The following is a 26,711-nucleotide window of genomic DNA, read 5'->3' on the forward strand; positions in this document are numbered from 1 at the left end:
TCAATAAATTCCATTTATTCTTACACTCTTCCGTACATTATTACCACCGATCTGAACCTGCCAAGCAATTTGGTTCCATTGAAGTGCAGCAGCGCCCGTGGTGACTCCTTTTTTTGCTATACCAGCATAACCTTCGCGGTCGTTCATTTGAATCACCGGTCCCGAGTCCTGGCAGCAGCTGTACCTTTATCCTTTATTGCCTTCTACCATCCGTTACCAGGTGAGTACCACTCTTCTTGTACACCACTCCATACCTGGGTAACCTGCACTATGTGGCGCCGTGTTTTTTGCTTTTTCTCACATTCTTGTATATATGAGCAGTATTATAGGAGTTATATTCTTGTATATAGGAGCAGTATTATAGTGGTTATATTCTTGTATATAGGGGCAGTATTATAGTAGTTATATTCTTGTATATAGGAGCAGTATTATAGTAGTTATATTCTTGTATATAGGGGCAGTATTATAGTAGTTATATTCTTGTATATAGGAGCAGTATTATAGTGGTTATATTCTTGTATATAGGAGCAGTATTATAGTAGTTATATTCTTGTATATAGGGAGCAGTATTATAGTAGTTATATTCTTGTATATAGGGGGCAGTATTATAGTAGTTATATTCTTGTGTATAGGGGCAGTATTATAGTAGTTATATTCTTGTATATAGGGGCAGTATTATAGTAGTTATATTCTTGTATATAGGAGGCAGTATTATAGTAGTTATATTCTTGTATATGGGAGCAGTATTATAGTAGTTATATTCTTGTATATAGGGGCAGTATTATAGTAGTTATATTCTTGTATATAGGGGGCAGTATTATAGTAGTTATATTCTTGTTTATAGGAGCAGTATTATAGTAGTTATATTCTTGTATATAGGAGGCAGTATTATAGTAGTTATATTCTTGTATATAGGGGCAGTATTATAGTAGTTATAGTCTTGTATATAGGAGCAGTATTATAGTAGTTATATTCTTGTATATAGGAGCAGTATTATAGTAGTTATATTCTTGTATATAGGGGCAGTATTATAGTAGTTATAGTCTTGTATATAGGAGCAGTATTATAGTAGTTATATTCTTGTATATAGGGGGCAGTATTATAGTAGTTATATTCTTGTACATAGGAGGCAGTATTATAGTAGTTATATTCTTGTATATAGGGGCAGTATTATAGTAGTTATATTCTTGTATATAGGGGGTAGTATTATAGTAGTTATATTCTTGTATATAGGGGCAGTATTATAGTAGTTATATTCTTGTATATAGGGAGCAGTATTATAGTAGTTATATTCTTGTATATAGGAGCAGTATTATAGTAGTTATATTCTTGTATATAGAGGGCAGTATTATAGTAGTTATATTCTTGTATATAGGAGCAGTATTATAGTAGTTATATTCTTGTATATAGGGGGGCAGTATTATAGTAGTTATATTCTTGTATATAGGGGGCAGTATTATAGTAGTTATATTCTTGTACATAGGAGGCAGTATTATAGTAGTTATATTCTTGTATATAGTGGCAGTAATATAGCAGTTATATTCTTGTATATAGGGGGCAGTATTATAGTAGTTATATTCTTGTATATAGGGGGCAGTATTATAGTAGTTATATTCTTGTATATAGGGTCAGTATTATAGTAGTTATATTCTTGTATATAGGGGCAGTATTATAGTAGTTATATTCTTGTATAAAGGGGCAGTATTATAGTAGTTATATTCTTGTATATAGGAGCAGTATTATAGTAGGTATATTCTTGTATACAGGGGCAGTATTATAGTAGTTATATTCTTGTATATAGGGGGCAGTATTATAGTAGTTATATTCTTGTTTATAGGAGGCAGTATTATAGTAGTTATATTCTTGTATATAGGGGCAGTATTATAGTAGTTATAGTCTTGTATATAGGAGCAGTATTATAGTAGTTATATTCTTGTATATAGGAGCAGTATTATAGTAGTTATATTCTTGTATATAGGGGCAGTATTATAGTAGTTATAGTCTTGTATATAGGAGCAGTATTATAGTAGTTATATTCTTGTATATAGGGGGCAGTATTATAGTAGTTATATTCTTGTACATAGGAGGCAGTATTATAGTAGTTATATTCTTGTATATAGGGGCAGTATTATAGTAGTTATATTCTTGTATATAGGGGGTAGTATTATAGTAGTTATATTCTTGTATATAGGGGCAGTATTATAGTAGTTATATTCTTGTATATAGGGAGCAGTATTATAGTAGTTATATTCTTGTATATAGGAGCAGTATTATAGTAGTTATATTCTTGTATATAGAGGGCAGTATTATAGTAGTTATATTCTTGTATATAGGAGCAGTATTATAGTAGTTATATTCTTGTATATAGGGGGGCAGTATTATAGTAGTTATATTCTTGTATATAGGGGGCAGTATTATAGTAGTTATATTCTTGTACATAGGAGGCAGTATTATAGTAGTTATATTCTTGTATATAGTGGCAGTAATATAGCAGTTATATTCTTGTATATAGGGGGCAGTATTATAGTAGTTATATTCTTGTATATAGGGGGCAGTATTATAGTAGTTATATTCTTGTATATAGGGTCAGTATTATAGTAGTTATATTCTTGTATAAAGGGGCAGTATTATAGTAGTTATATTCTTGTATATAGGGGCAGTATTATAGTAGTTATATTCTTGTATATAGGGTCAGTATTATAGTAGTTATATTCTTGTATAAAGGGGCAGTATTATAGTAGTTATATTCTTGTATATAGGGGGCAGTATTATAGTAGTTATATTCTTGTATATAGGGGCAGTATTATAGTAGTTATATTCTTGTATATAGGGGCAGTATTATAGTAGTTATATTCTTGTATAAAGGGGCAGTATTATAGTAGTTATATTCTTGTATATAGGGGCAGTATTATTGTAGTTATATTCTTGTATATAGGAGCAGTATTATAGTAGTTATATTCTTGTATATAGGGGCAGTATTATAGTAGTTATATTCTTGTATATAGGGGGCAGTATTATTGTAGTTATATTCTTGTATATAGGGGCAGTATTATATTAGTTATATCCTTGTATATAGGGGCAGTATTATAGTAGTTATATTCTTGTATATAGGGGCAGTATTATAGTAGTTATATTCTTGTATATAGGGGGCAGTGTTATTGTAGTTATATTCTTGTATATATGAGCAGTATTATAGTAGTTATATTCTTGTATATAGGGGTCAGTATTATAGTAGTTATATTCTTGTATATAGGGAGCAGTATTATAGTAGTTATATTCTTGTATATAGGGGCAGTATTATAGTAGTTATATTCTTGTATATAGGGGGCAGTATTATAGTAGTTATATTCTTGTATATAGGGGGCAGTATTATAGTAGTTATATTCTTGTATATAGGGGGCAGTATTATAGTAGTTATATTCTTGTATATAGGGGCAGTATTATAGTAGTTATATTCTTGTATATAGGAGCAGTATTATAGTAGTTATATTCTTGTATATAGGAGCAGTATTATAGTGGTTATATTCTTGTATATAGGGGGCAGTATTATTGTAGTTATATTCTTGTATATAGGGGACAGTATTATAGTAGTTATATTCTTGTATATAGGAGCAGTATTATAGTGGTTATATTCTTGTATATAGGGGGCAGTATTATTGTAGTTATATTCTTGTATATAGGGGGCAGTATTATAGTAGTTATATTCTTGTATATAGGAGCAGTATTATAGTGGTTATATTCTTGTATATAGGGGGCAGTATTATTGTAGTTATATTCTTGTATATAGGGGACAGTATTATAGTAGTTATATTCTTGTATATAGGAGCAGTATTATAGTGGTTATATTCTTGTATATAGGGGGCAGTATTATAGTAGTTATATTCTTGTATATAGGGGGCAGTATTATAGTAGTTATATTCTTGTATATAGGGGGCAGTATTATTGTAGTTATATTCTTGTATATAGGGGGCAGTATTATAGTAGTTATATTCTTGTATATAGGGGACAGTATTATAGTAGTTATATTCTTGTATATAGGAGCAGTATTATAGTGGTTATATTCTTGTATATAGGGGCAGTATTATAGTAGTTATATTCTTGTATATAGGGGGCAGTATTATAGTAGTTATATTCTTGTATATAGGGGGCAGTATTATTGTAGTTATATTCTTGTATATAGGGGGCAGTATTATAGTAGTTATATTCTTGTATATAGGGGCAGTATTATAGTAGTTATATTCTTGTATATAGGGAGTATGGTTACATAGCAGATGGGGGAGACACAGAGCGCTGGACATGATATGGTAATGTCACGTATCTTGGGATTATCCGTGTAGTGAATCATTCAGTGTGGTTTTCTTGCAATGATTATCCTACAGTTGCCCGGTTTTGTGGCCCCCTCACACCCTCTGGGGACATACAAGGTAGGGCAGGAGGGCTGCAGTAGACAACACCCGGTATGTTCCGCTTTCCTGTTATGAATGTTCTGGCACCGGCGCTGGAAACGCGTGTCACAGACCTGAGAATGTGCAGAACTCCGGTATTCACAGAAAGTTTCCAGGACGGAGCGCGCCTCACCTGCTCTGAATAAACATCATATCACTCGATGATGGAGGGGGAGGGGCAGGAATCCAGAGAACGCAGTAAAGACGAGCGTCTTCGGATTTATGAATTTTGTGTTTAGAGACACGGTTGTATATTGAAGATTTCATTTCATTTGCGCTGCGGAGATTACAGTATTGAAGTCAAATTCACGTCCGTCCGTGAATTACAAATACATCACGACGAGCTCAGTCCAGACCACACAACCCGGAACAGCGGTGTGGATGACAATTATGCAGCGACCATGCAACGGTCTCAGACCAATAGAAATCTGTCGTACAAAAACGTATCAGACGCGCTTCACTTGGACACTTGAAACAATCCAGCAAAAATGTGTAGAGACACTTAAAGGGGATTTCCAGAATTAGAAAAACAAGGCGGCTTTCTACCAGAAACAGCGCCGACACCCGTCTACAGGTTGTGTCTGGTATTGCAACTCAGTCCCATTCATTTTAATAGAGATGAGCTGCAATACCAGAACCAAACCATGGACAGGTGTGGCGCTGTTTCTGGAAAAAAGCAGCCTTGTTTTTCCAATCCTGGACAACCCCTTTAAGGCAATGCCCCCTGGGAAATTAATGCAAAGTAGAGGGGAAAAAATGTCTCTCTAATGCCCCCTAGAGGTGAAAGTTTTCTTCCTCAAAGAAGAGACATTTTCGACATGCTGACTGTTATCGTCTCCAAATTGCACATTGTACCGATTATTTTGACAATTGACACAATTTTTCACGAGAAAAATATCTTTATCAATGCCGACATCTATACAACATTCCCATACACAGCACGGGCTGCTATCTTGTCCGTCCACCATGCTTTATATTGCAGCATTGATAAGATTTGTCTGCTGGTCATAGAGAACCTCTATCATGACTCTCCAAAAAAAAACCTTAGCACAATCACTTGCATGCAATACAGTCGGGAGCACTATGGGCGCCTGTGCCGCTGCGCTGGTTGCACATATGGCACGTTTGTCGCTGATTGGCTGGAGATCAGCTTCAAAGTTTAGGGAACCTGATAACAGGACGAATAATTGTCAGTTTTTCCAGCCTGCAAGTTATTAGGGGAAGTGGAAGAAGAGCGAGACCCGCACATGAAAGTATAATAATAGGGAGCGGGCTCAACGATCAGGGACCAATCATAACAGGAAGCGGCAGGTACAATGCAGTGTATGACCTCAGTAACATGCAGACAGCGCCACCTGCTGCTAGAATTGTTAAAACACCCAATAAGCTGAATTTTCATAGGCTGCATGGGACAGAAAACGGGCAAAGCGCGACCCGGCAGCATCAAGACGCAGGAGCAACGGAGCGCGTGAATCAATGCGCCATTCCCTAGTGAACTGAAGTATAAGAATACGATCTGCTGGACCGTGTATCTAATCCTATCATGTGTGATACTGTCTGCTGGGCCCTGTATCTAATCCTATCATGTGTGATACTGTCTGCTGAGCTGTGTATCTAATCCTATCATGTGTGATACTGTCTGCTGAGCTATGTATCTAATTCTATCATGTGTGATACTGTCTGCTGGGCCCTGTATCTAATCCTATCGTGTGATACGGTCTGCTGGACCCTGTATCTAATCCTATCATGTGTGATACGGTCTGCTGGACCCTGTATCTAATCCTATCATGTGTGATACTGTCTGCTGGGCCCTGTATCTAATCCTATCGTGTGATACGGTCTGCTGGACCCTGTATCTAATCCTATCGTGTGATACGGTCTGCTGAGCCGTGTATCTAATCCTATCAGGTGTGATACTGTCTGCTGGACCCTGTATCTAATCCTATCATGTGTGATACTGTCTGCTGAGCCGCTGTATCTAATCCTATCATGTGTGATACTGTCTGCTGAGCTGTGTATCTAATCCTATCATGTGTGCTACTGTCTGCTGAGCTGTGTATCTAATCCTATCATGTGTGATACTGTCTGCTGAGCTGCTGTATCTAATCCTATTATGTGTAATACTGTCTGCTGAGCTGTGTATCTAATCCTGTCATGTGTGCTACTGTCTGCTGAGCTGTGGATCTAATCCTATCATGTGTGATACCGTCTGCGGAGCTGTGTATCTAATCCTATCATGTGTGATACTGTCTGCTGAGCTGTGTATCTAATCCTATCATGTGTGATACTGTCTGCGGAGCTGTGTATCTAATCCTATCATGTGTGATACTGTCTGCTGAGCTGTGTATCTAATCCTGTCATGTGTGCTACTGCCTGCTGAGCTGTGTATCTAATCCTATCATGTGTGATACTGTCTGCTGAGCCGTGTATCTAATCCTATCATTTTTTGTTGGATATCGGGTACAATTTGTATAATTTCCATTACTGTAAATCACAATCACTTGGACATTAGCTCCACCTAGAGGACAAACAGAACATGACCGTACGATACAGGGTGGTCCGCTTCATCCATATGCTCCATTAGGGGGTCCATCGCACTATGTCAGAGCACTGAGTGGCTCTCCCACTGGGGGATCTGGCTCGTCCGTACATTATACTGACGGCTCATGGATAACAAGGACGCGGTGTGAAGCCTCAATACACCAGACGCTACTTCCACTAGTGATTCCATGGGACCCCAAAACGTCACTTGTGAAAACTGCGGATCAGGAGGAGACCATTACCAGCACAGCGAGCGCCTCCCTGTAACCAGTCCTCACAGAGCAGCAGGAGCCGTGTATCAAGTTATACAGCCAGGAGATCCCGTCACCGCGTTCTACTGCCGGCCCTGGGGGAAGGCGACATTGTAATCAGCAGAGATCTACGAGGCGGAGCACTGGACACCGCACCATTAATAATGCACAGAGCTGTACTACAAGGACAGGGTTAAATGTCTCACCGGCTCCATGTCAATAAAGCTTAATCCTGGGATCATCAGAAGCTCCTCACAGCTGAGGGTTTGTTACAATGTATTCTGTCTGGACTCAAAACAAATATATTTTCATAGGTTTAAAAATGAGACAGGTCCATCAAGTCCAATTTATAATCCTACTGTGATAATCCAAAAGAAAGCAAAATTAAATCGCCTCATTAGGGGAAAATGTATTCAGTGTGACTGATCTTACAGTAGAGGTTCCATAGTGTGACTGCTCTTACAGTAGAGGCTCCATAGTGTGACTGCTCTTACAGTAGAGGTTCCATAGTGTGACTGCTCTTACAGTAGAGGGTCCATAGTGTGACTGATCTTACAGTAGAGGCTCCATAGTGTGACTGCTCTTACAGTAGAGGGTCCATAGTGTGACTGCTCTTACAGTAGAGGTTCCATAGTGTGACTGCTCTTACAGTAGAGGCTCCATAGTGTGACTGATCTTACAGTAGAGGTTCCATAGTGTGACTGCTCTTACAGTAGAGGTTCCATAGTGTGACTGCTCTTACAGTAGAGGTTCCATAGTGTGACTGATCTTACAGTAGAGGGTCCATAGTGTGACTGCTCTTACAGTAGAGGTTCCATAGTGTGACTGCTCTTACAGTAGAGGCTCCATAGTGTGACTGATCTTACAGTAGAGGTTCCATAGTGTGACTGCTCTTACAGTAGAGGCTCCATAGTGTGACTGCTCTTACAGTAGAGGTTCCATAGTGTGACTGATCTTACAGTAGAGGGTCCATAGTGTGACTGATCTTACAGTAGAGGCTCCATAGTGTGACTGCTCTTACAGTAGAGGGTCCATAGTGTGACTGCTCTTACAGTAGAGGGTCCATAGTGTGACTGCTCTTACAGTAGAGGTTCCATAGTGTGACTGCTCTTACAGTAGAGGCTCCATAGTGTGACTGCTCTTACAGTAGAGGCTCCATAGTGTGACCGCTCTTACAGTAGAGGTTCCATAGTGTGACCGCTCTTACAGTAGAGGTTCCATAGTGTGACCGCTCTTACAGTAGAGGTTCCATAGTGTGACCGCTCTTACAGTAGAGGATCCATAGTGTGACCGCTCTTACAGTAGAGGCTCCATAGTGTGACCGCTCTTACAGTAGAGGTTCCATAGTGTGACCGCTCTTACAGTAGAGGTTCCATAGTGTGACTGATCTTACAGTAGAGGTTCCATAGTGTGACTGCTCTTACAGTAGAGGTTCCATAGTGTGACTGCTCTTACAGTAGAGGCTCCATAGTGTGACTGCTCTTACAGTAGAGGTTCCATAGTGTGACTGCTCTTACAGTAGAGGCTCCATAGTGTGACTGCTCTTACAGTAGAGGTTCCATAGTGACTCCCTTACAGTAGAGGTTCCATAGTGTGACTGATCTTACAGTAGAGGTTCCATAGTGTGACCGCTCTTACAGTAGAGGCTCCATAGTGTGACTGATCTTACAGTAGAGGCTCCATAGTGTGACCGCTCTTACAGTAGAGGTTCCATAGTGTGACCGCTCTTACAGTAGAGGTTCCATAGTGTGACTGCTCTTACAGTAGAGGTTCCATAGTGTGACTGATCTTACAGTAGAGGTTCCATAGTGTGACTGCTCTTACAGTAGAGGTTCCATAGTGTGACTGCTCTTACAGTAGAGGTTCCATAGTGTGACTGCTCTTACAGTAGAGGTTCCATAGTGTGACTGCTCTTACAGTAGAGGTTCCATAGTGTGACTGCTCTTACAGTAGAGGTTCCATAGTGTGACTGCTCTTACAGTAGAGGTTCCATAGTGTGACTGCTCTTACAGTAGAGGTTCCATAGTGTGACTGCTCTTACAGTAGAGGTTCCATAGTGTGACTGCTCTTACAATAGAGGGTCCATAGTGTGACTGCTCTTACAGTAGAGGCTCCATAGTGTGACCGCTCTTACAGTAGAGGTTCCATAGTGTGACTGCTCTTACAGTAGAGGCTCCATAGTGTGACTGCTCTTACAGTAGAGGTTCCATAGTGTGACTGCTCTTACAGCAGAGGTTCCATAGTGTGACTGCTCTTACAGTAGAGGTTCCATAGTGTGACTGCTCTTACAGTAGAGGTTCCATAGTGTGACTGCTCTTACAGTAGAGGCTCCATAGTGTGACTGATCTTACAGCAGAGGTTCCATAGTGTGACTGCTCTTACAGTAGAGGTTCCATAGTGTGACTGCTCTTACAGTAGAGGGTCCATAGTGTGACTGCTCTTACAGTAGAGGTTCCATAGTGTGACTGCTCTTACAGTAGAGGTTCCATAGTGTGACCGCTCTTACAGTAGAGGCTCCATAGTGTGACTGCTCTTACAGTAGAGGCTCCATAGTGTGACTGCTCTTACAGTAGAGGGTCCATAGTGTGACTGCTATTACAGTAGAGGTTCCATAGTGTGACTGCTCTTACAGTAGAGGTTCCATAGTGTGACCGCTCTTACAGTAGAGGCTCCATAGTGATTTTTGCTCTGCACATTCTCAGCTGGACTCCTACAGGAGTGCGGGGCGTGAGGAGGGACGGCCGGGGTCCGGCTCGGTTTTGAAGCTTTCACCGCAGCAGTCAGTTTACTGTATAAAATAAGTCAGGTGGAAAATGTAAAGTGCCAGAGTTCCTTATATCATCCTGCAGCCTCCACAGCGCCCCCCACAGGTGATCTCCCTGAAGGGGCCGTCTAGTTTTACATAAATGTCACTTGTTTAGAGAGGAGATCACATGATCCTGGAACATTCTCACAATGACCCACAATCCCAATATACACAAGATTGTAACATGCGGAACTGGAGGAGGATCAACGCTCAGAGTAACCGGAGGAGTAGAGGAGTCACAAGACACAAAACGACTCCTGACTCTCCACCGAGAAACAACTTCTATATAGACCCAACATGAACTGCGCAATCACTATATAATATAGATCTCGCGATGTAAAGACGACACTTCCCAGAAATCACACCAGTCACTGACCTAGAAAAACTATTTACCTGCCCGGCATTATGGGAGCTCCGCTGCACTGTAAGGCTGCGTTCACACGCGTAACAAAAAACGGCTGTAAAATACCGACACACACACACACACACACACACACCTTATCCTGAGTTAGATCCTGTATTTTACTCCTTATACTCCAGAGCTGCACTCCCAATTCTGCTGGTTGTAATTGAAAATAGTCAGCAAGTTTGTGGACAGACACCTCCTAAGGCTATGTGCACACACACTAATTACGTCCGTAATTGACGGACGTATTTCAGCCGCAAGTCCCGGACCAAACACACTGCAGGGAGCCGGGCTCCTAGCATCATACTTATGTACGATGCTAGGAGTCCCTGCCTCTCCGTAGAACTACTGTCCCGTACTGAAAACATGATTACAGTACGGGACAGTTGTCCTGCAGAGAGGCAGGGGCTCCTAGCATCGTACATAAGTATGATGCTAGGAGCCCGGCTCCCTGCAGTGTGTTTGGTCCGGGACTTGCGGCTGAAATACGTCCGTCAATTACGGACGTAATTAGTGTGTGTGCACATACCCTAACAGTTCAGCTGAGCTCCTATAATGCAGGGAAGGTAAATAGTTTCGCTAGATCAGTGACTGGTGTGATTTCTGGGAGGTGTCGTCTTTACATCATGAGATAATCTTTGTGCGGACAACGAGCAAGCAGAGAATGCTGGGAGATTTCAGCTCTGAAGCCTGTAGTATTTTGTAAAGACTTTCATATATTTTACTACTTAGCATTAATGTGAGATGACCAGTGCCGGATTATTAAGAGAAGAATAAAGATTTTACACGTACATGACCTCTATAGGTAACGCCTCCTCCAAATTTCTATGCAGTTCTGTGGTGAAAATAAATTCCAGAAGGCCAAAATTTCTGGATTATCAGATCCTGGATTTATGAGGAGCTTTCCTGCTGCACACACCTCTATAATCTTAGAGGAGATCCTATAGTGGACAGGGAGACACGAGGGCCTATAACCTGAGAGGTAACAGAAAAGAAGCAAGCTTTGAATGCAGCTCTGGATGTGACTGGAGTACGTGAATCTCTCGGTACAGAACCAGAGATGAGCTGAAAAGCTGCTGAATTGCAAATAGCCACAACTGCTGCAGCAACAGATATCACAAGGATGTAAAATAAAGATGGTGATCATCAAGGACGGATACGTGAAACCCACGCGGCAGATTCGCAACACACGGGAGCAGATGAAGGACCCAAGAGCTTACACTCTCCCTCCACATACAGACCGTCCCACGAGTCGGCCTGAGGTCACTTCTGCATGGACTCGCTCTTACCTTTTTGCCCTTCTTGCCGTCATCTTCCATCTCTCACCTGCGGAGTCTCCTCCTCCTGCGATCCTGGGCAGCAGATGACAATCGGGGAGAGGTGGGGGGTGGTGTCGCTGTCGCCCGTGATGGGGAATTCAATGACATGCCTGCAGCCCAGCAGCCACAGGTGGGGATTATGGGAATAAGGAGCCCTCTGGTGGGAGCGGCCAGCCCGCAGGATGTGGGGTAGAGGGGAACGTAAAGGGGCGATATTACTGGTGCCGTGAACCTAAAACCTGGAGACAGAGTCCACGTGTGGCTGCATCTGAAACAGAAAAGTGAGTCACTGAGGACAAAAGAAAAAAAAACACAAAGTGATGCAAGACAAGGGGACAGATAATAGTGAGACACACACTGGTGATAGGAGGAGGGGACAGATAATAGTGAGACACACACTGGTGATAAGGAGGAGGGGACAGATAATAGTGAGACACACTGGTGATAGGAGGAGGGGACAGATAATAGTGAGACACACTGGTGATCAGGAGGAGGGGAAGGATAATAGTGAGACACACTGGTGATAAGGAGGAGGGGAGAGATAATAGTGAGACACACACTGGTGATAAGGAGGAGGGGACAGATAATAGTGAGACACACTGGTGATGAGAGGAGGGGACAGATAATAGTGAGACACTCACTGGTGATAGGAGGAGGGGACAGATAATAGTGAGACACACACTGGTGATAAGGAGGAGGGGACAGATAATAGTGAGACACACACTGGTGATAAGGAGGAGGGGAGAGATAATAGTGAGACACACACTGGTGATAAGGAGGAGGGGACAGATAATAGTGAGACACACCGGTGATAGGAGGGGACAGATAATAGTGAGACACACTGGTGATAAGGAGGAGGGGACAGATAATAGTGAGACACACACTGGCGATAAGGAGGAGGGGAGAGATAATAGTGAGACACACTGGTGATAAGGAGGAGGGGACAGGTAATAGTGAGACACACTGGTGATAGGAGGAGGGGACAGATAATAGTGAGACACACACTGGTGATAAGGAGGAGGGGACAGAATAGTGAGACACACACTGGCGATAAGGAGGAGGGGGACAGATAATAGTGAGACACACTGGTGATAAGGAGGAGGGGACAGATAAGTGAGACACACTGGTGATAAGGAGGAGGGGACAGATAATAGTGAGACACACTGGTGATAGGAGGAGGGGACAGATAATAGTGAGACACACTGGTGATAAGGAGGAGGTAACAGATAATAGTGAGACACACACTGGTGATAGGAGGGGACAGATAATAGTGACACACTGGTGATAGGAGGAGGGGACAGATAATAGTGAGACACACTGGTGATAAGGAGGAGGGGACAGATAATAGTGAGACACACTGGTGATAGGAGGAGGGGACAGATAATAGTGACACACTGGTGATAAGGAGGAGGGGACAGATAATAGTGAGACACACTGGTGATAAGGAGGAGGGGACAGATAATAGTGAGACACACACTGGTGATAAGGAGGAGGGGACAGATAATAGTGAGACACACTGGTGATAAGGAGGAGGGGACAGATAATAGTGACACACTGGTGATGAGGGAACAGATAATAGTGAGACACTGGTGATGAGGGAACAGATAATAGTGAGACACACTGGTGATAGGAGGAGGGGAGAGATAATAGTGAGACACACTGGTAATGAGAGGAGGGGACAGATATTAGTGGGACACACAGTAAAGATGCGTGCAGTGGGTAATACTCACGTCCCGCTCACACTCCCCGCCTCATACGTCTTCCTCCCCGCTCTGCTTTTCTAGCTGGACACCCCAGAATCTTTTCAAGTCTCCTGCCATGTTGGGTGTAGACTTCCCAGTATGCAGCGCGGCGCGTAGAGTGTGTAAGGGGACCGGGCGTAACTGGAGGACTGACGTCATACGAGCAGAACGAAAAAAGTGACATGTTCTATCCCTCTCGTCTCTATGGTTAGTGTCGTGGAAAGGCGTGGCTTGCTGGACCGTTATCCGCCATCTTACTGGAGGCAGTAGACCAGCCAACGAGAGAGGTCGCTGTCATGTGAGTAGAACGTCGTCATGTGTGTCCAGGAGACATGGATGTAGTCACGATAGCACACGATATATGACCGTCTATATATTACAGACAAGGATAGGGGGACAGTAATAACGGCGACACACGGGGAGATGAGGGGACAGTAATGACTGACACACGGGGAGATGAGAGGACGGTAATGACTGACACACGGGGAGATGAGGGGACGGTAATGACTGATACACGGGGAGATGAGAGGACAGTAATGACTGATACACGGGGAGATGAGAGGACAGTAATGACTGATACACGGGGAGATGAGAGGACGGTAATGACTGATACACGGGGAGATGAGGACAGTAATGACTGATACACGGGGAGATGAGGGGACGGTAATGACTGATACACGGGGAGATGAGGGGACGGTAATGACTGATACACGGGGAGATGAGGGGACGGTAATGACTGATACACGGGGAGATGAGAGGACAGTAATGACTGATACACGGGGAGATGAGGGGACAGTAATGACTGATACACGGGGAGATGAGGGGACAGTAATGACTGATACACGGGGAGATGAGGGGACGGTAATGACTGATACACGGGGAGATGAGAGGACAGTAATGACTGATACACGGGGAGATGAGAGGACGGTAATGACTGATACACGGGGAGATGAGAGGACAGTAATGACTGATACACGGGGAGATGAGGGGACGGTAATGACTGATACACAGGGAGATGAGAGGACGGTAATGACTGATACACGGGGAGATGAGGGGACAGTAATGACTGATACACGGGGAGATGAGGGGACGGTAATGACTGATACACGGGGAGATGAGGGGACGGTAATGACTGATACACGGGGAGATGAGGGGACGGTAATGACTGATACACGGGGAGATGAGGGGACGGTAATGACTGATACACGGGGAGATGAGGGGACAGTAATGACTGATACACGGGGAGATGAGGGGACGGTAATGACTGATACACGGGGAGATGAGGGGACAGTAATGACTGATACACGGGGAGATGAGAGGACAGTAATGACTGATACACGGGGAGATGAGGGGACGGTAATGACTGATACACAGGGAGATGAGAGGACGGTAATGACTGATACACGGGGAGATGAGGGGACAGTAATGACTGATACACGGGGAGATGAGGGGACGGTAATGACTGATACACGGGGAGATGAGGGGACGGTAATGACTGATACACGGGGAGATGAGGGGACGGTAATGACTGATACACGGGGAGATGAGGGGACGGTAATGACTGATACACGGGGAGATGAGGGGACGGTAATGACTGATACACGGGGAGATGAGGGGACGGTAATGACTGATACACGGGGAGATGAGGGGACGGTAATGACTGATACACGGGGAGATGAGAGGACGGTAATGACTGACACACGGGGAGATGAGGGGACGGTAATGACTGATACACGGGGAGATGAGAGGACAGTAATGACTGATACACGGGGAGATGAGAGGACGGTAATGACTGACACACGGGGAGATGAGAGGACGGTAATGACTGATACACGGGGAGATGAGGGGACGGTAATGACTGATACACGGGGAGATGAGGGGACGGTAATGACTGATACACGGGGAGATGAGAGGACAGTAATGACTGATACACGGGGAGATGAGAGGACAGTAATGACTGATACACGGGGAGATGAGGGGACGGTAATGACTGATACACGGGGAGATGAGGGGACGGTAATGACTGATACACGGGGAGATGAGGACGGTAATGACTGATACACGGGGAGATGAGAGGACAGTAATGACTGATACACGGGGAGATGAGGGGACGGTAATGACTGACACACGGGGAGATGAGGGGACGGTAATGACTGATACACGGGGAGATGAGGGGACGGTAATGACTGATACACGGGGAGATGAGGGGACGGTAATGACTGATACACGGGGAGATGAGAGGACAGTAATGACTGATACACGGGGAGATGAGAGGACAGTAATGACTGATACACGGGGAGATGAGAGGACGGTAATGACTGATACACGGGGAGATGAGGACAGTAATGACTGATACACGGGGAGATGAGGGGACGGTAATGACTGATACACGGGGAGATGAGGGGACGGTAATGACTGATACACGGGGAGATGAGGGGACGGTAATGACTGATACACGGGGAGATGAGAGGACAGTAATGACTGATACACGGGGAGATGAGGGGACAGTAATGACTGATACACGGGGAGATGAGGGGACAGTAATGACTGATACACGGGGAGATGAGGGGACGGTAATGACTGATACACGGGGAGATGAGAGGACAGTAATGACTGATACACGGGGAGATGAGAGGACGGTAATGACTGATACACGGGGAGATGAGAGGACAGTAATGACTGATACACGGGGAGATGAGAGGACAGTAATGACTGATACACGGGGAGATGAGGGGACGGTAATGACTGATACACAGGGAGATGAGAGGACGGTAATGACTGATACACGGGGAGATGAGGGGACAGTAATGACTGATACACGGGGAGATGAGGGGACGGTAATGACTGATACACGGGGAGATGAGGGGACGGTAATGACTGATACACGGGGAGATGAGGGGACGGTAATGACTGATACACGGGGAGATGAGGGGACGGTAATGACTGATACACGGGGAGATGAGGGGACAGTAATGACTGATACACGGGGAGATGAGGGGACGGTAATGACTGATACACGGGGAGATGAGGGGACAGTAATGACTGATACACGGGGAGATGAGAGGACAGTAATGACTGATACACGGGGAGATGAGGGGACGGTAATGACTGATACACAGGGAGATGAGAGGACGGTAATGACTGATACACGGGGAGATGAGGGGACAGTAATGACTGATACACGGGGAGATGAGGGGACGGTAATGACTGATACACGGGGAGATGAGGGGACGGTAATGACTGATACACGGGGAGATGAGGGGACGGTAATGACTGATACACGGGGAGATGAGGGGACGGTAATGACTGATACACGGGGAGATGAGGGGACGGTAATGACTGATACACGGGGAGATGAGGGGACGGTAATGACTGATACACGGGGAGATGAGGGGACGGTAATGACTGATACACGGGGAGATGAGAGGACGGTAATGACTGACACACGGGGAGATGAGGGGACGGTAATGACTGATACACGGGGAGATGAGAGGACAGTAATGACTGATACACGGGGAGATGAGAGGACGGTAATGACTGACACACGGGGAGATGAGAGGACGGTAATGACTGATACACGGGGAGATGAGGGGACGGTAATGACTGATACACGGGGAGATGAGGGGACGGTAATGACTGATACACGGGGAGATGAGGGGACGGTAATGACTGATACACGGGGAGATGAGAGGACAGTAATGACTGATACACGGGGAGATGAGGGGACGGTAATGACTGATACACGGGGAGATGAGGGGACGGTAATGACTGATACACGGGGAGATGAGGGGACAGTAATGACTGATACACGGGGAGATGAGAGGACAGTAATGACTGATACACGGGGAGATGAGGGGACGGTAATGACTGATACACAGGGAGATGAGAGGACGGTAATGACTGATACACGGGGAGATGAGGGGACGGTAATGACTGATACACGGGGAGATGAGGGGACGGTAATGACTGATACACGGGGAGATGAGGGGACAGTAATGACTGATACACGGGGAGATGAGAGGACAGTAATGACTGATACACGGGGAGATGAGAGGACAGTAATGACTGATACACGGGGAGATGAGGGGACAGTAATGACTGATACACGGGGAGATGAGGGGACAGTAATGACTGATACACGGAGAGATGAGGGGACGGTAATGACTGATACACGGGGAGATGAGGGGACGGTAATGACTGATACACGGGGAGATGAGGGGACAGTAATGACTGATACACGGGGAGATGAGAGGACGGTAATGACTGATACACGGGGAGATGAGGGGACGGTAATGACTGATACACGGGGAGATGAGGGGACGGTAATGACTGATACACGGGGAGATGAGGGGACAGTAATGACTGATACACGGGGAGATGAGAGGACAGTAATGACTGATACACGGGGAGATGAGGGGACAGTAATGACTGATACACGGGGAGATGAGGGGACGGTAATGACTGATACACGGGGAGATGAGGGGACAGTAATGACTGATACACGGGGAGATGAGGGGACGGTAATGACTGATACACGGGGAGATGAGGGGACAGTAATGACTGATACACGGGGAGATGAGGGGACGGTAATGACTGATACACGGGGAGATGAGAGGACAGTAATCACTGATACACGGGGAGATGAGGGGACAGTAATGACTGATACACGGGGAGATGAGGGGACAGTAATGACTGACACACGGGGAGATGAGGGGACAGTAATGACTGATACACGGGGAGATGAGGGGACGGTAATGACTGATACACGGGGAGATGAGGGGACGGTAATGACTGACACACGGGGAGATGAGGGGACGGTAATGACTGATACACGGGGAGATGAGGGGACGGTAATGACTGATACACGGGGAGATGAGGACGGTAATGACTGATACACGGGGAGATGAGAGGACAGTAATGACTGATACACGGGGAGATGAGGGGACGGTAATGACTGACACACGGGGAGATGAGGGGACGGTAATGACTGATACACGGGGAGATGAGGGGACGGTAATGACTGATACACGGGGAGATGAGGACGGTAATGACTGATACACGGGGAGATGAGAGGACGGTAATGACTGATACACGGGGAGATGAGGGGACGGTAATGACTGATACACGGGGAGATGAGGGGACGGTAATGACTGATACACGGGGAGATGAGGACAGTAATGACTGATACACGGGGAGATGAGGGGACAGTAATGACTGATACACGGGGAGATGAGGGGACGGTAATGACTGATACACGGGGAGATGAGGACAGTAATGACTGATACACGGGGAGATGAGGGGACAGTAATGACTGATACACGGGGAGATGAGAGGACAGTAATGACTGATACACGGGGAGATGAGGGGACGGTAATGACTGATACACGGGGAGATGAGAGGACAGTAATGACTGATACACGGGGAGATGAGGGGACAGTAATGACTGATACACGGGGAGATGAGGGGACGGTAATGACTGATACACGGGGAGATGAGGGGACGGTAATGACTGATATACGGGGAGATGAGAGGACGGTAATGACTGATACACGGGGAGATGAGGGGACAGTAATGACTGATACACGGGGAGATGAGGGGACGGTAATGACTGATACACGGGGAGATGAGGGGACGGTAATGACTGATACACGGGGAGATGAGGGGACAGTAATGACTGATACACGGGGAGATGAGGGGACAGTAATGACTGATACACGGGGAGATGAGGGGACAGTAATGACTGATACACGGGGAGATGAGGGGACGGTAATGACTGATACACGGGGAGATGAGAGGACAGTAATGACTGATACACGGGGAGATGAGGGGACAGTAATGACTGATACACGGGGAGATGAGGGGACAGTAATGACTGATACACGGGGAGATGAGGGGACAGTAATGACTGATACACGGGGAGATGAGAGGACAGTAATGACTGATACACGGGGAGATGAGAGGACAGTAATGACTGATACACGGGGAGATGAGAGGACAGTAATGACTGACACACGGGGAGATGAGAGGACAGTAATGACTGATACACGGGGAGATGAGGGGACAGTAATGACTGATACACGGGGAGATGAGGGGACGGTAATGACTGATACACGGGGAGATGAGAGGACGGTAATGACTGATACACGGGGAGATGAGGGGACAGTAATCACTGATACACGGGGAGATGAGGGGACGGTAATGACTGATACACGGGGAGATGAGGGGACGGTAATGACTGATACACGGGGAGATGAGAGGACGGTAATGACTGATACACGGGGAGATGAGGGGACGGTAATGACTGATACACGGGGAGATGAGGGGACGGTAATGACTGATACACGGGGAGATGAGAGGACAGTGATGACCAGGGGCGTAGCTAAAGGCTCATGGGCCCGGGTGCAAGAATTCAGCTTGGGCCCCCCTACCCCTCCCCAGCACCACCATCATCATCATCAGACCCCTGCGCGCTCCTATGCCCAGACGCCTTGCCCAACAGCCCCCATAGTATAATGCCCCCACACAGTTAATGCTCCCATAGCTGCCCCCACACAGTTAATGCTCCCATAGCTGCCCCCAATATCAGCCCCCCCATACAGTATAATGCCCCCATATGTGCATAATTACTTACCTATCCCCGTTCCCACGTTGAGTGGAGGATCCTTCGCCTCCTCCGGTGTGTGCTATGAGTGACTCAGCGCAGGAAGGCGCGATGATGTCGCTACATCCCACCTGCCTGCGTCGAGCCGCTCACGGCACAGGGAATGCTGGATCAAGGAGATGTCAGCTCCTTGCTCCAGCATTGATTGGAACCGGGACCTCGGTGAGTGACTCACGAACCCCCAGGGGGACGCGACCCACAGTGTAGGGATGTCACGATACCAAAATTTGGACTTCGATACCGATACTTCGTTTACTTTGCCAACAGTAATAAAAATTTAAAAAAAGTTCTTCCATTTTATGATGTGAGGCGCGAGGTGTGATGATTAATTTTGAACGCGCCTCACAATAATAGTAATTAACCTCATCATGTTTCTCAGTCATAATGGGTTAATGTGTGAGGTACATGATGGGGTTAATTACTATTAATGTGAGGCACATGGAGGTTAAATTCATTATCGCACCTCGTGCCTCACAATTAGGCGCCTCGCACACGACCGTAAATAACCTCCATTCACTTTCATTGAGCGCGGACACATTTCTGTAGCTCTACGGATGGGTGTCCGTGCCGTAGAAATGTTCCGAAAATTATGGAACATGTCCGTCCATTAGCATTTTGCGGGCCGTTCTTCCATACCCATACTTTGTATGGGAGCACGGCCCGAAAATGCGGGTGGCAGTCAGCGGCCGGCCGTGCCCGCAATCGCGGGCCCTGATTGCGGGCACGGTCGTGTGAATGGGGCCTAAGTGATAGAAAGCAATTTTTTTTTTATTTTTTTACAGAGTACACATCATAAATGATGCAAAAAAATAGTTGTGCAGGTTATTACGGCCGCGCCAATACCGAATATGTGCATGTTTTATGTATTGAGACTTATTTTAATGTTTATTATAAAAAAAGTGTATGTGTATTTTTTTTATTTAACATTACTTTGTTTTTATTTTATTTTTAAACTTCAATGTACTGGCCTATAGCTATATGACAGTACATTAGCCTGTGTACGGATAGTACACAGGCAGTTGTTAGGACATACCTCAGTATGCCCTAACAACAGGAAATATGGTAGGACAGCCCTGGGGTCCTTCAACAGACCCTGGGCTGTCTGCCCATATATGGTATGTCCCTTAATCGCATCACAGGAATTCCCTGTGACGCGATCCAGGGGCATCCCCCCTTCTCATTTTTCCCTGAATGCTGCAGTCCACTGTGATCGCAGCATTCAGGAGAATAGCGGCGGAGATGAGCGGTTTCTCTGATCTCCGCCGTTATAGAGCGGGGCTGCGGCTGTGTAATACAGCCATTGCCCCGCTCCTGACAGGAAGTGCGCGCGCGGTCAGCATGAGGAGATGCGGCCGGCGCTGCACTAATGAGCGGCGGTTCAGGCACTGAAGACAGAACATGGGGGTGTTTTGTAGCGCGCCCGCCATGTTCGGTCTCCAGTGCCGCCGCTCATTAGTGCAGCGCCGGCCGCATCACATCATCCTGACGGCGCACACATGTTAGGACTCAGGAGCGGGGCAGTGACTGTATTACACAGCCGCAGCCCCGCTCTCATACACTCATGTGTACTATACTGTATTGTGCAGTTTGCGGTGGAGGAGGGGGGGGGGGGGCTGTGATTTAACGCTCTCCCCCTCTCCACCGCATACAACACAATACATTACAAGGCATCACATACATTACATTACATTACAATACATAAATACATAACGTTACAACACAATACATTACACTGCAGCTTACCTGGAGTCCTCCGCACCGACTCTTCTGCTCTGTCTGGAAGCCGTGTCACGTGACAACACGGTCACATGGTACACTAAGTGTACCATGTGACCGTAACCCGGAAGTGCCGGCTTCACGGCACAGAAGATTTAGTTAGAAAAAACTGCTGTATGGCAACGGGGGCCCGTGGGCCCCCCAGGCTTAGGGGCCCGGTCGCAACTGCGACCGCTGCGACCCCTATAGCTACGCCACTGGTAATGACTGATACACGGGGAGATGAGAGGACAGTAATGACTGATACACGGGGAGATGAGGGGACAGTAATGACTGATACACGGGGAGATGAGGGGACGGTAATGACTGATACACGGGGAGATGAGGGGACGGTAATGACTGATACACGGGGAGATGAGGGGACGGTAATGACTGATACACGGGGAGATGAGGGGACGGTAATGACTGATACACGGGGAGATGAGGGGACATTAATGACTGATACACGGGGAGATGAGGGGACGGTAATGACTGATACACGGGGAGATGAGAGGACGGTAATGACTGATACACGGGGAGATGAGGACAGTAATGACTGATACACGGGGAGATGAGGGGACAGTAATGACTGATACACGGGGAGATGAGGGGACGGTAATGACTGATACACGGGGAGATGAGAGGACGGTAATGACTGATACACGGGGAGATGAGAGGACGGTAATGACTGATACACGGGGAGATGAGAGGACAGTAATGACTGATACACGGGGAGATGAGGGGACGGTAATGACTGATACACGGGGAGATGAGGGGACAGTAATGACTGATACACGGGGAGATGAGGGGACAGTAATGACTGATACACGGGGAGATGAGGGGACAGTAATGACTGATACACGGGGAGATGAGAGGACAGTAATGACTGATACACGGGGAGATGAGGGGACAGTAATGACTGATACACGGGGAGATGAGGGGACAGTAATGACTGATACACGGGGAGATGAGGACGCAGATACAGTTGACCATGGGACATACCACCGCTCTGGACACCGCATGGAATCTGGGACTGTCCAGTTGAATCCAGGACGGTTGGGAGGTTTGTACACCGTTTGGGGGAAGTTCTGTAGATCTGATTTTGATACTTTGTGTCCCCCCAGATAATGTCCACCCTGTTCCCTTCGTTGTTCCCACAAGTCACGGAGTCGCTCTGGTTTAACCTGGACCGGCCGTGTGTGGACGAGAATGAACTACAGCAGCAAGAGCAGCAGCACCAGGCCTGGGTGAGAGAGCGGCCCCCTCCTCCTCCGTGGCCCCCTCCGTAGTTCCCCCCCTTGCTCCGCCGTTCTCCCCACCTCCGCCGTTCTCCCCACCTCCGCCGTTCTCCCCACCTCCGCCGTTCCCCCCCTCCCCCTCCTCCGCAGTTTCCCCTCTCCCCCTCCTCCGCAGTTTCCCCTCTCCCCCTCCTCCGCAGTTTCCCCTCTCCCCCTCCTCCGCAGTTTCCCCTCTCCCCCTCCTCCGCAGTTTCCCCCCTCCCCCTCCTCCGCAGTTTCCCCCCTCCCCCTCCTCCGCAGTTTTCCCCCTCCCCCTCCTCCGCAGTTTCCCCCCTCCGCAGTTTCCCCTCTCCCCCTCCTCCGCAGTTTCCCCCCTCCCCCTCCTCCGCAGTTTCCCCCCTCCTCCGCAGTTTCCCCCCTCCTCCGCAGTTTCCCTCCTCCCCCTCCTCCGTTTCCCCCCTCCCCCTCCTTCGCAGTTTCCCCCCCCCTTCTCCGCAGTTTCCCCCCCCCTTCTCCGCAGTTTCCCCCCCCCTTCTCCGCAGTTTCCCCCCCCCTTCTCCGCAGTTTCCCCCCCCCTTCTCCTCCGCAGTTTCCCCCCCCCCCTTCTCCTCCGCAGTTTCCCCCCCCCCTTCTCCGCAGTTTCCCCCCCCCCCCTTCTCCTCCGCAGTTTCCCTCCTCCCCCTCCTCCGCAGTTTCCCTCCTCCCCCTCCTCCGCAGTTTCCCTCCTCCCCCTCCTCCGCAGTTTCCCTCCTCCCCCTCCTCCGCAGTTTCCCTCCTCCCCCTCCTCCGCAGTTTCCCTCCTCCCCCTCCTCCGCAGTTTTCCCCCCTCCCCCTCCTCCGCAGTTTTCCCCCCTCCCCCTCCTCCGCAGTTTTCCCCCCTCCCCCTCCTCCGCAGTTTTCCCCCCTCCCCCTCCTCCGCAGTTTTCCCCCCTCCCCCTCCTCCGCAGTTTTTCCCCCTCCTCCGCAGTTTTCCCCCCTCCCCCTCCTCCGCAGTTTTCCCCTCTCCCCTCCTCCGCAGTTTTCCCCCCTCCCCCTCCTCCGCAGTTTACCCCCTCCCCCTCCTCCGCAGTTTACCCCCTCCCCCTCCTCCGCAGTTTACCCCCTCCCCCTCCTCCGCAGTTTTCCCCCCTCCCCCTCCTCCGCAGTTTTCCCCCCTCCCCCTCCTCCGCAGTTTTCCCCCCTCCCCCTCCTCCGCAGTTTTTTTCCCCCCCTCCTCCTCCGCCGTTCCCCCCCCCCCTCCTCCTCCGCCGTTCCCCCCCCCCTCCTCCTCCGCCGTTCCCCCCTCCTCCTCCGCCGTTCCCTCCCCCCCTCCTCCTCCGCCGTTCCCCCCCCTCCTCCTCCGCCGTTCCCCCCTCCTGCTCCGCCGTTCCCCCCTCCTCCTCCGCCGTTCCCCCCCCCTCCTCCGCCGTTCCCCTCCTCCTCCGCAGTTCCCCCCCCCCTCCTCCGCAGTTCCCCCCCCCCCCCTCCGCAGTTTCCTCCTCCCCCTCCTCCGCAGTTTCCCCCCTCCCCCTCCTCCGCAGTTTCCCCCCTCCCCCTCCTCCGCCGTTTTCCCCCCTCCCCCTCCTCCGCCGTTTTCCCCCCTCCCCCTCCTCCGCCGTTTTCCCCCCTCCCCCTCCTCCGCCGTTTTCCCCCCTCCCCCTCCTCCGCCGTTTTCCCCCCTCCTCCGCCGTTTTCCCCCCTCCTCCGCCGTTTTCCCCCCTCCTCCGCCGTTTTCCCCCCTCCTCCGCCGTTTTCCCCCCTCCTCCGCAGTTTTCCCCCCTCCTCCGCAGTTTTCCCCCCTCCTCCGCAGTTTTCCCCCCTCCTCCGCAGTTTTCCCCCCTCCTCCGCAGTTTTCCCCCCTCCTCCGCAGTTTTCCCCCCTCCTCCGCAGTTTTCCCCCCTCCTCCGCAGTTTTCCCCCCTCCTCCGCAGTTTTCCCCCCTCCTCCGCAGTTTTCCCCCCTCCTCCGCAGTTTTCCCCCCTCCTCCGCAGTTTTCCCCCCTCCTCCGCAGTTTTCCCCCCTCCTCCGCAGTTTTCCCCCCTCCTCCGCAGTTTTCCCCCTCCTCCGCAGTTTTCCCCCCTCCTCCGCAGTTTTCCCCCCTCCTCCGCAGTTTTCCCCCCTCCTCCGCAGTTTTCCCCCCTCCTCCGCAGTTTTCCCCCCTCCTCCGCAGTTTTCCCCCCTCCTCCGCAGTTTTCCCCCCTCCTCCGCAGTTTTCCCCCCTCCTCCGCAGTTTTCCCCCCTCCTCCGCAGTTTTCCCTCCTCCCCCTCCTCTGCTGTTTCCCTCCTCCTCCTCTGCTGTTTCCCTCCTCCTCCTCTGCTGTTTCCCTCCTCCTCCTCTGCTGTTTCCCTCCTCCTCCTCTGCTGTTTCCCTCCTCCTCCTCTGCTGTTTCCCCCCTCCCCCTCTGCTGTTTCCCCCCTCCCCCTCCTCCCCTCCCCCTCCTCCGCAGTTTCCCTCCTCCTCCGCTGTTTCCCTCCTCCTCCGCTGTTTCCCTCCTCCTCCGCTGTTTCCCTCCTCCCCTCCCCCAGCGTTACACGCTGACACTACTGATCATTATATCTCCCCAGCTGCAGAGCATCGCTGAAAAAGACAACAACCTCGTGCCGATCGGGAAGCCCGCCTCCGAGGTAACAGCCGCTGTGATGTTATAATAGACGGGGGAGGGGGAACATCCTCATACATTATATATAATACCGCACCACCCAGCTTTCCCAGACTCCTGCATGGCAGGTTTAGTTCTCGCTTCCGTGCTGTGAGTGGGGGTCACCTCCCTGCTGAGCGCTGCTGCCCCGTCATGTCCGTGATTGTGGTGGTCTCAGCACCCGGACCCCACCAGTCAATACTTCTAAGTTGTCTCTACGACGTGTAAAAATGCAGACGCCCTATAAGGGTATGTTCACACGGCCAAATTTCAGACGTATACGAGGCGTATTATGCCTCGTTTTACGTCTGGAAATACGTCTCAAATACGTCGGCAAACATCTGCCCATTCATTTGAATGGGTTTGCCGACGTACTGTGCAGACGACCTGTAATTTACGCGTCATCGTTTGACAGCTGTCAAACGACGACGCGTAAAAATACAGCCTCGTCAAAAGAAGTGCAGGACACTTCTTTGGACGTTTTTGGAGCTGTTTTCTCATAGACTCAAATGAAAACAGCTCCAAAAACGGACGTAAAAAACGCCGCGAAAACAGCGAGTTGGTAAAAAACCGTCTGAAAAGCAGGGTCTGTTTTCCCTTGAAAACAGCTCTGGATTTTCAGACGTTTTTGTTGACTACGTGTGAACATACCCTAAGGGTATGTTCACACGGCCTATTTACGGACGTAAATCGGGCGTTTTTGCCCCGAATTACGCCCGAAAATAGCGCCTCAATAGCGCTGACAAACATCTGCCCATTGAAAGCAATGGGCAGACGTTTGTCTGTTCACACGAGGCGTATATTTACGCGCCGCTGTCAAATGACGGCGCGTAAATAGACGCCCGCGTCAAAGAAGTGACCTGTCACTTCTTTGGCCGTAATTGGAGCCGCTATTCATTGACTCCAATGAATAGCAGCGCTAATTACGCC

General features: G+C 48.2%; 2 protein-coding genes across 3 annotated transcripts in view; one reads left to right on the forward strand and one right to left on the reverse strand.

The window, feature by feature from the left end:
* CCM2 (CCM2 scaffold protein) overlaps nt 1-13,684 on the reverse strand; it is a 41,704-nt gene extending 28,020 nt beyond the window's left edge. The window contains exons 1-2 of one of the 2 annotated variants that reach the window (XM_075827888.1): nt 13,499-13,684; nt 11,739-12,036 (exon numbers count right to left, since the gene is read on the reverse strand). In XM_075827888.1, coding sequence (XP_075684003.1) covers nt 11,739-11,768 — 30 coding nt within the window. In that variant the 5' untranslated portion in view covers nt 11,769-12,036; nt 13,499-13,684. The remainder of the gene's footprint in view (nt 1-11,738; nt 12,037-13,498) is intronic. The other variant, XM_075827889.1, reaches the window with a different exon arrangement.
* Nucleotides 1-26,711, forward strand: part of ANAPC15 (anaphase promoting complex subunit 15) — a 27,873-nt gene continuing 1,162 nt past the window's right edge. Inside the window, exons 1-4 of the mRNA XM_075827890.1 lie at nt 1-220; nt 13,723-13,808; nt 23,051-23,173; nt 25,708-25,767. Of these exons, the coding sequence (XP_075684005.1) occupies nt 23,054-23,173; nt 25,708-25,767 (180 nt within the window). The 5' untranslated portion in view covers nt 1-220; nt 13,723-13,808; nt 23,051-23,053. The remainder of the gene's footprint in view (nt 221-13,722; nt 13,809-23,050; nt 23,174-25,707; nt 25,768-26,711) is intronic.

Source organism: Rhinoderma darwinii, chromosome 5, assembly GCF_050947455.1.
Source record: "Rhinoderma darwinii isolate aRhiDar2 chromosome 5, aRhiDar2.hap1, whole genome shotgun sequence".
Lineage (NCBI taxonomy): Eukaryota > Metazoa > Chordata > Amphibia > Anura > Rhinodermatidae > Rhinoderma > Rhinoderma darwinii.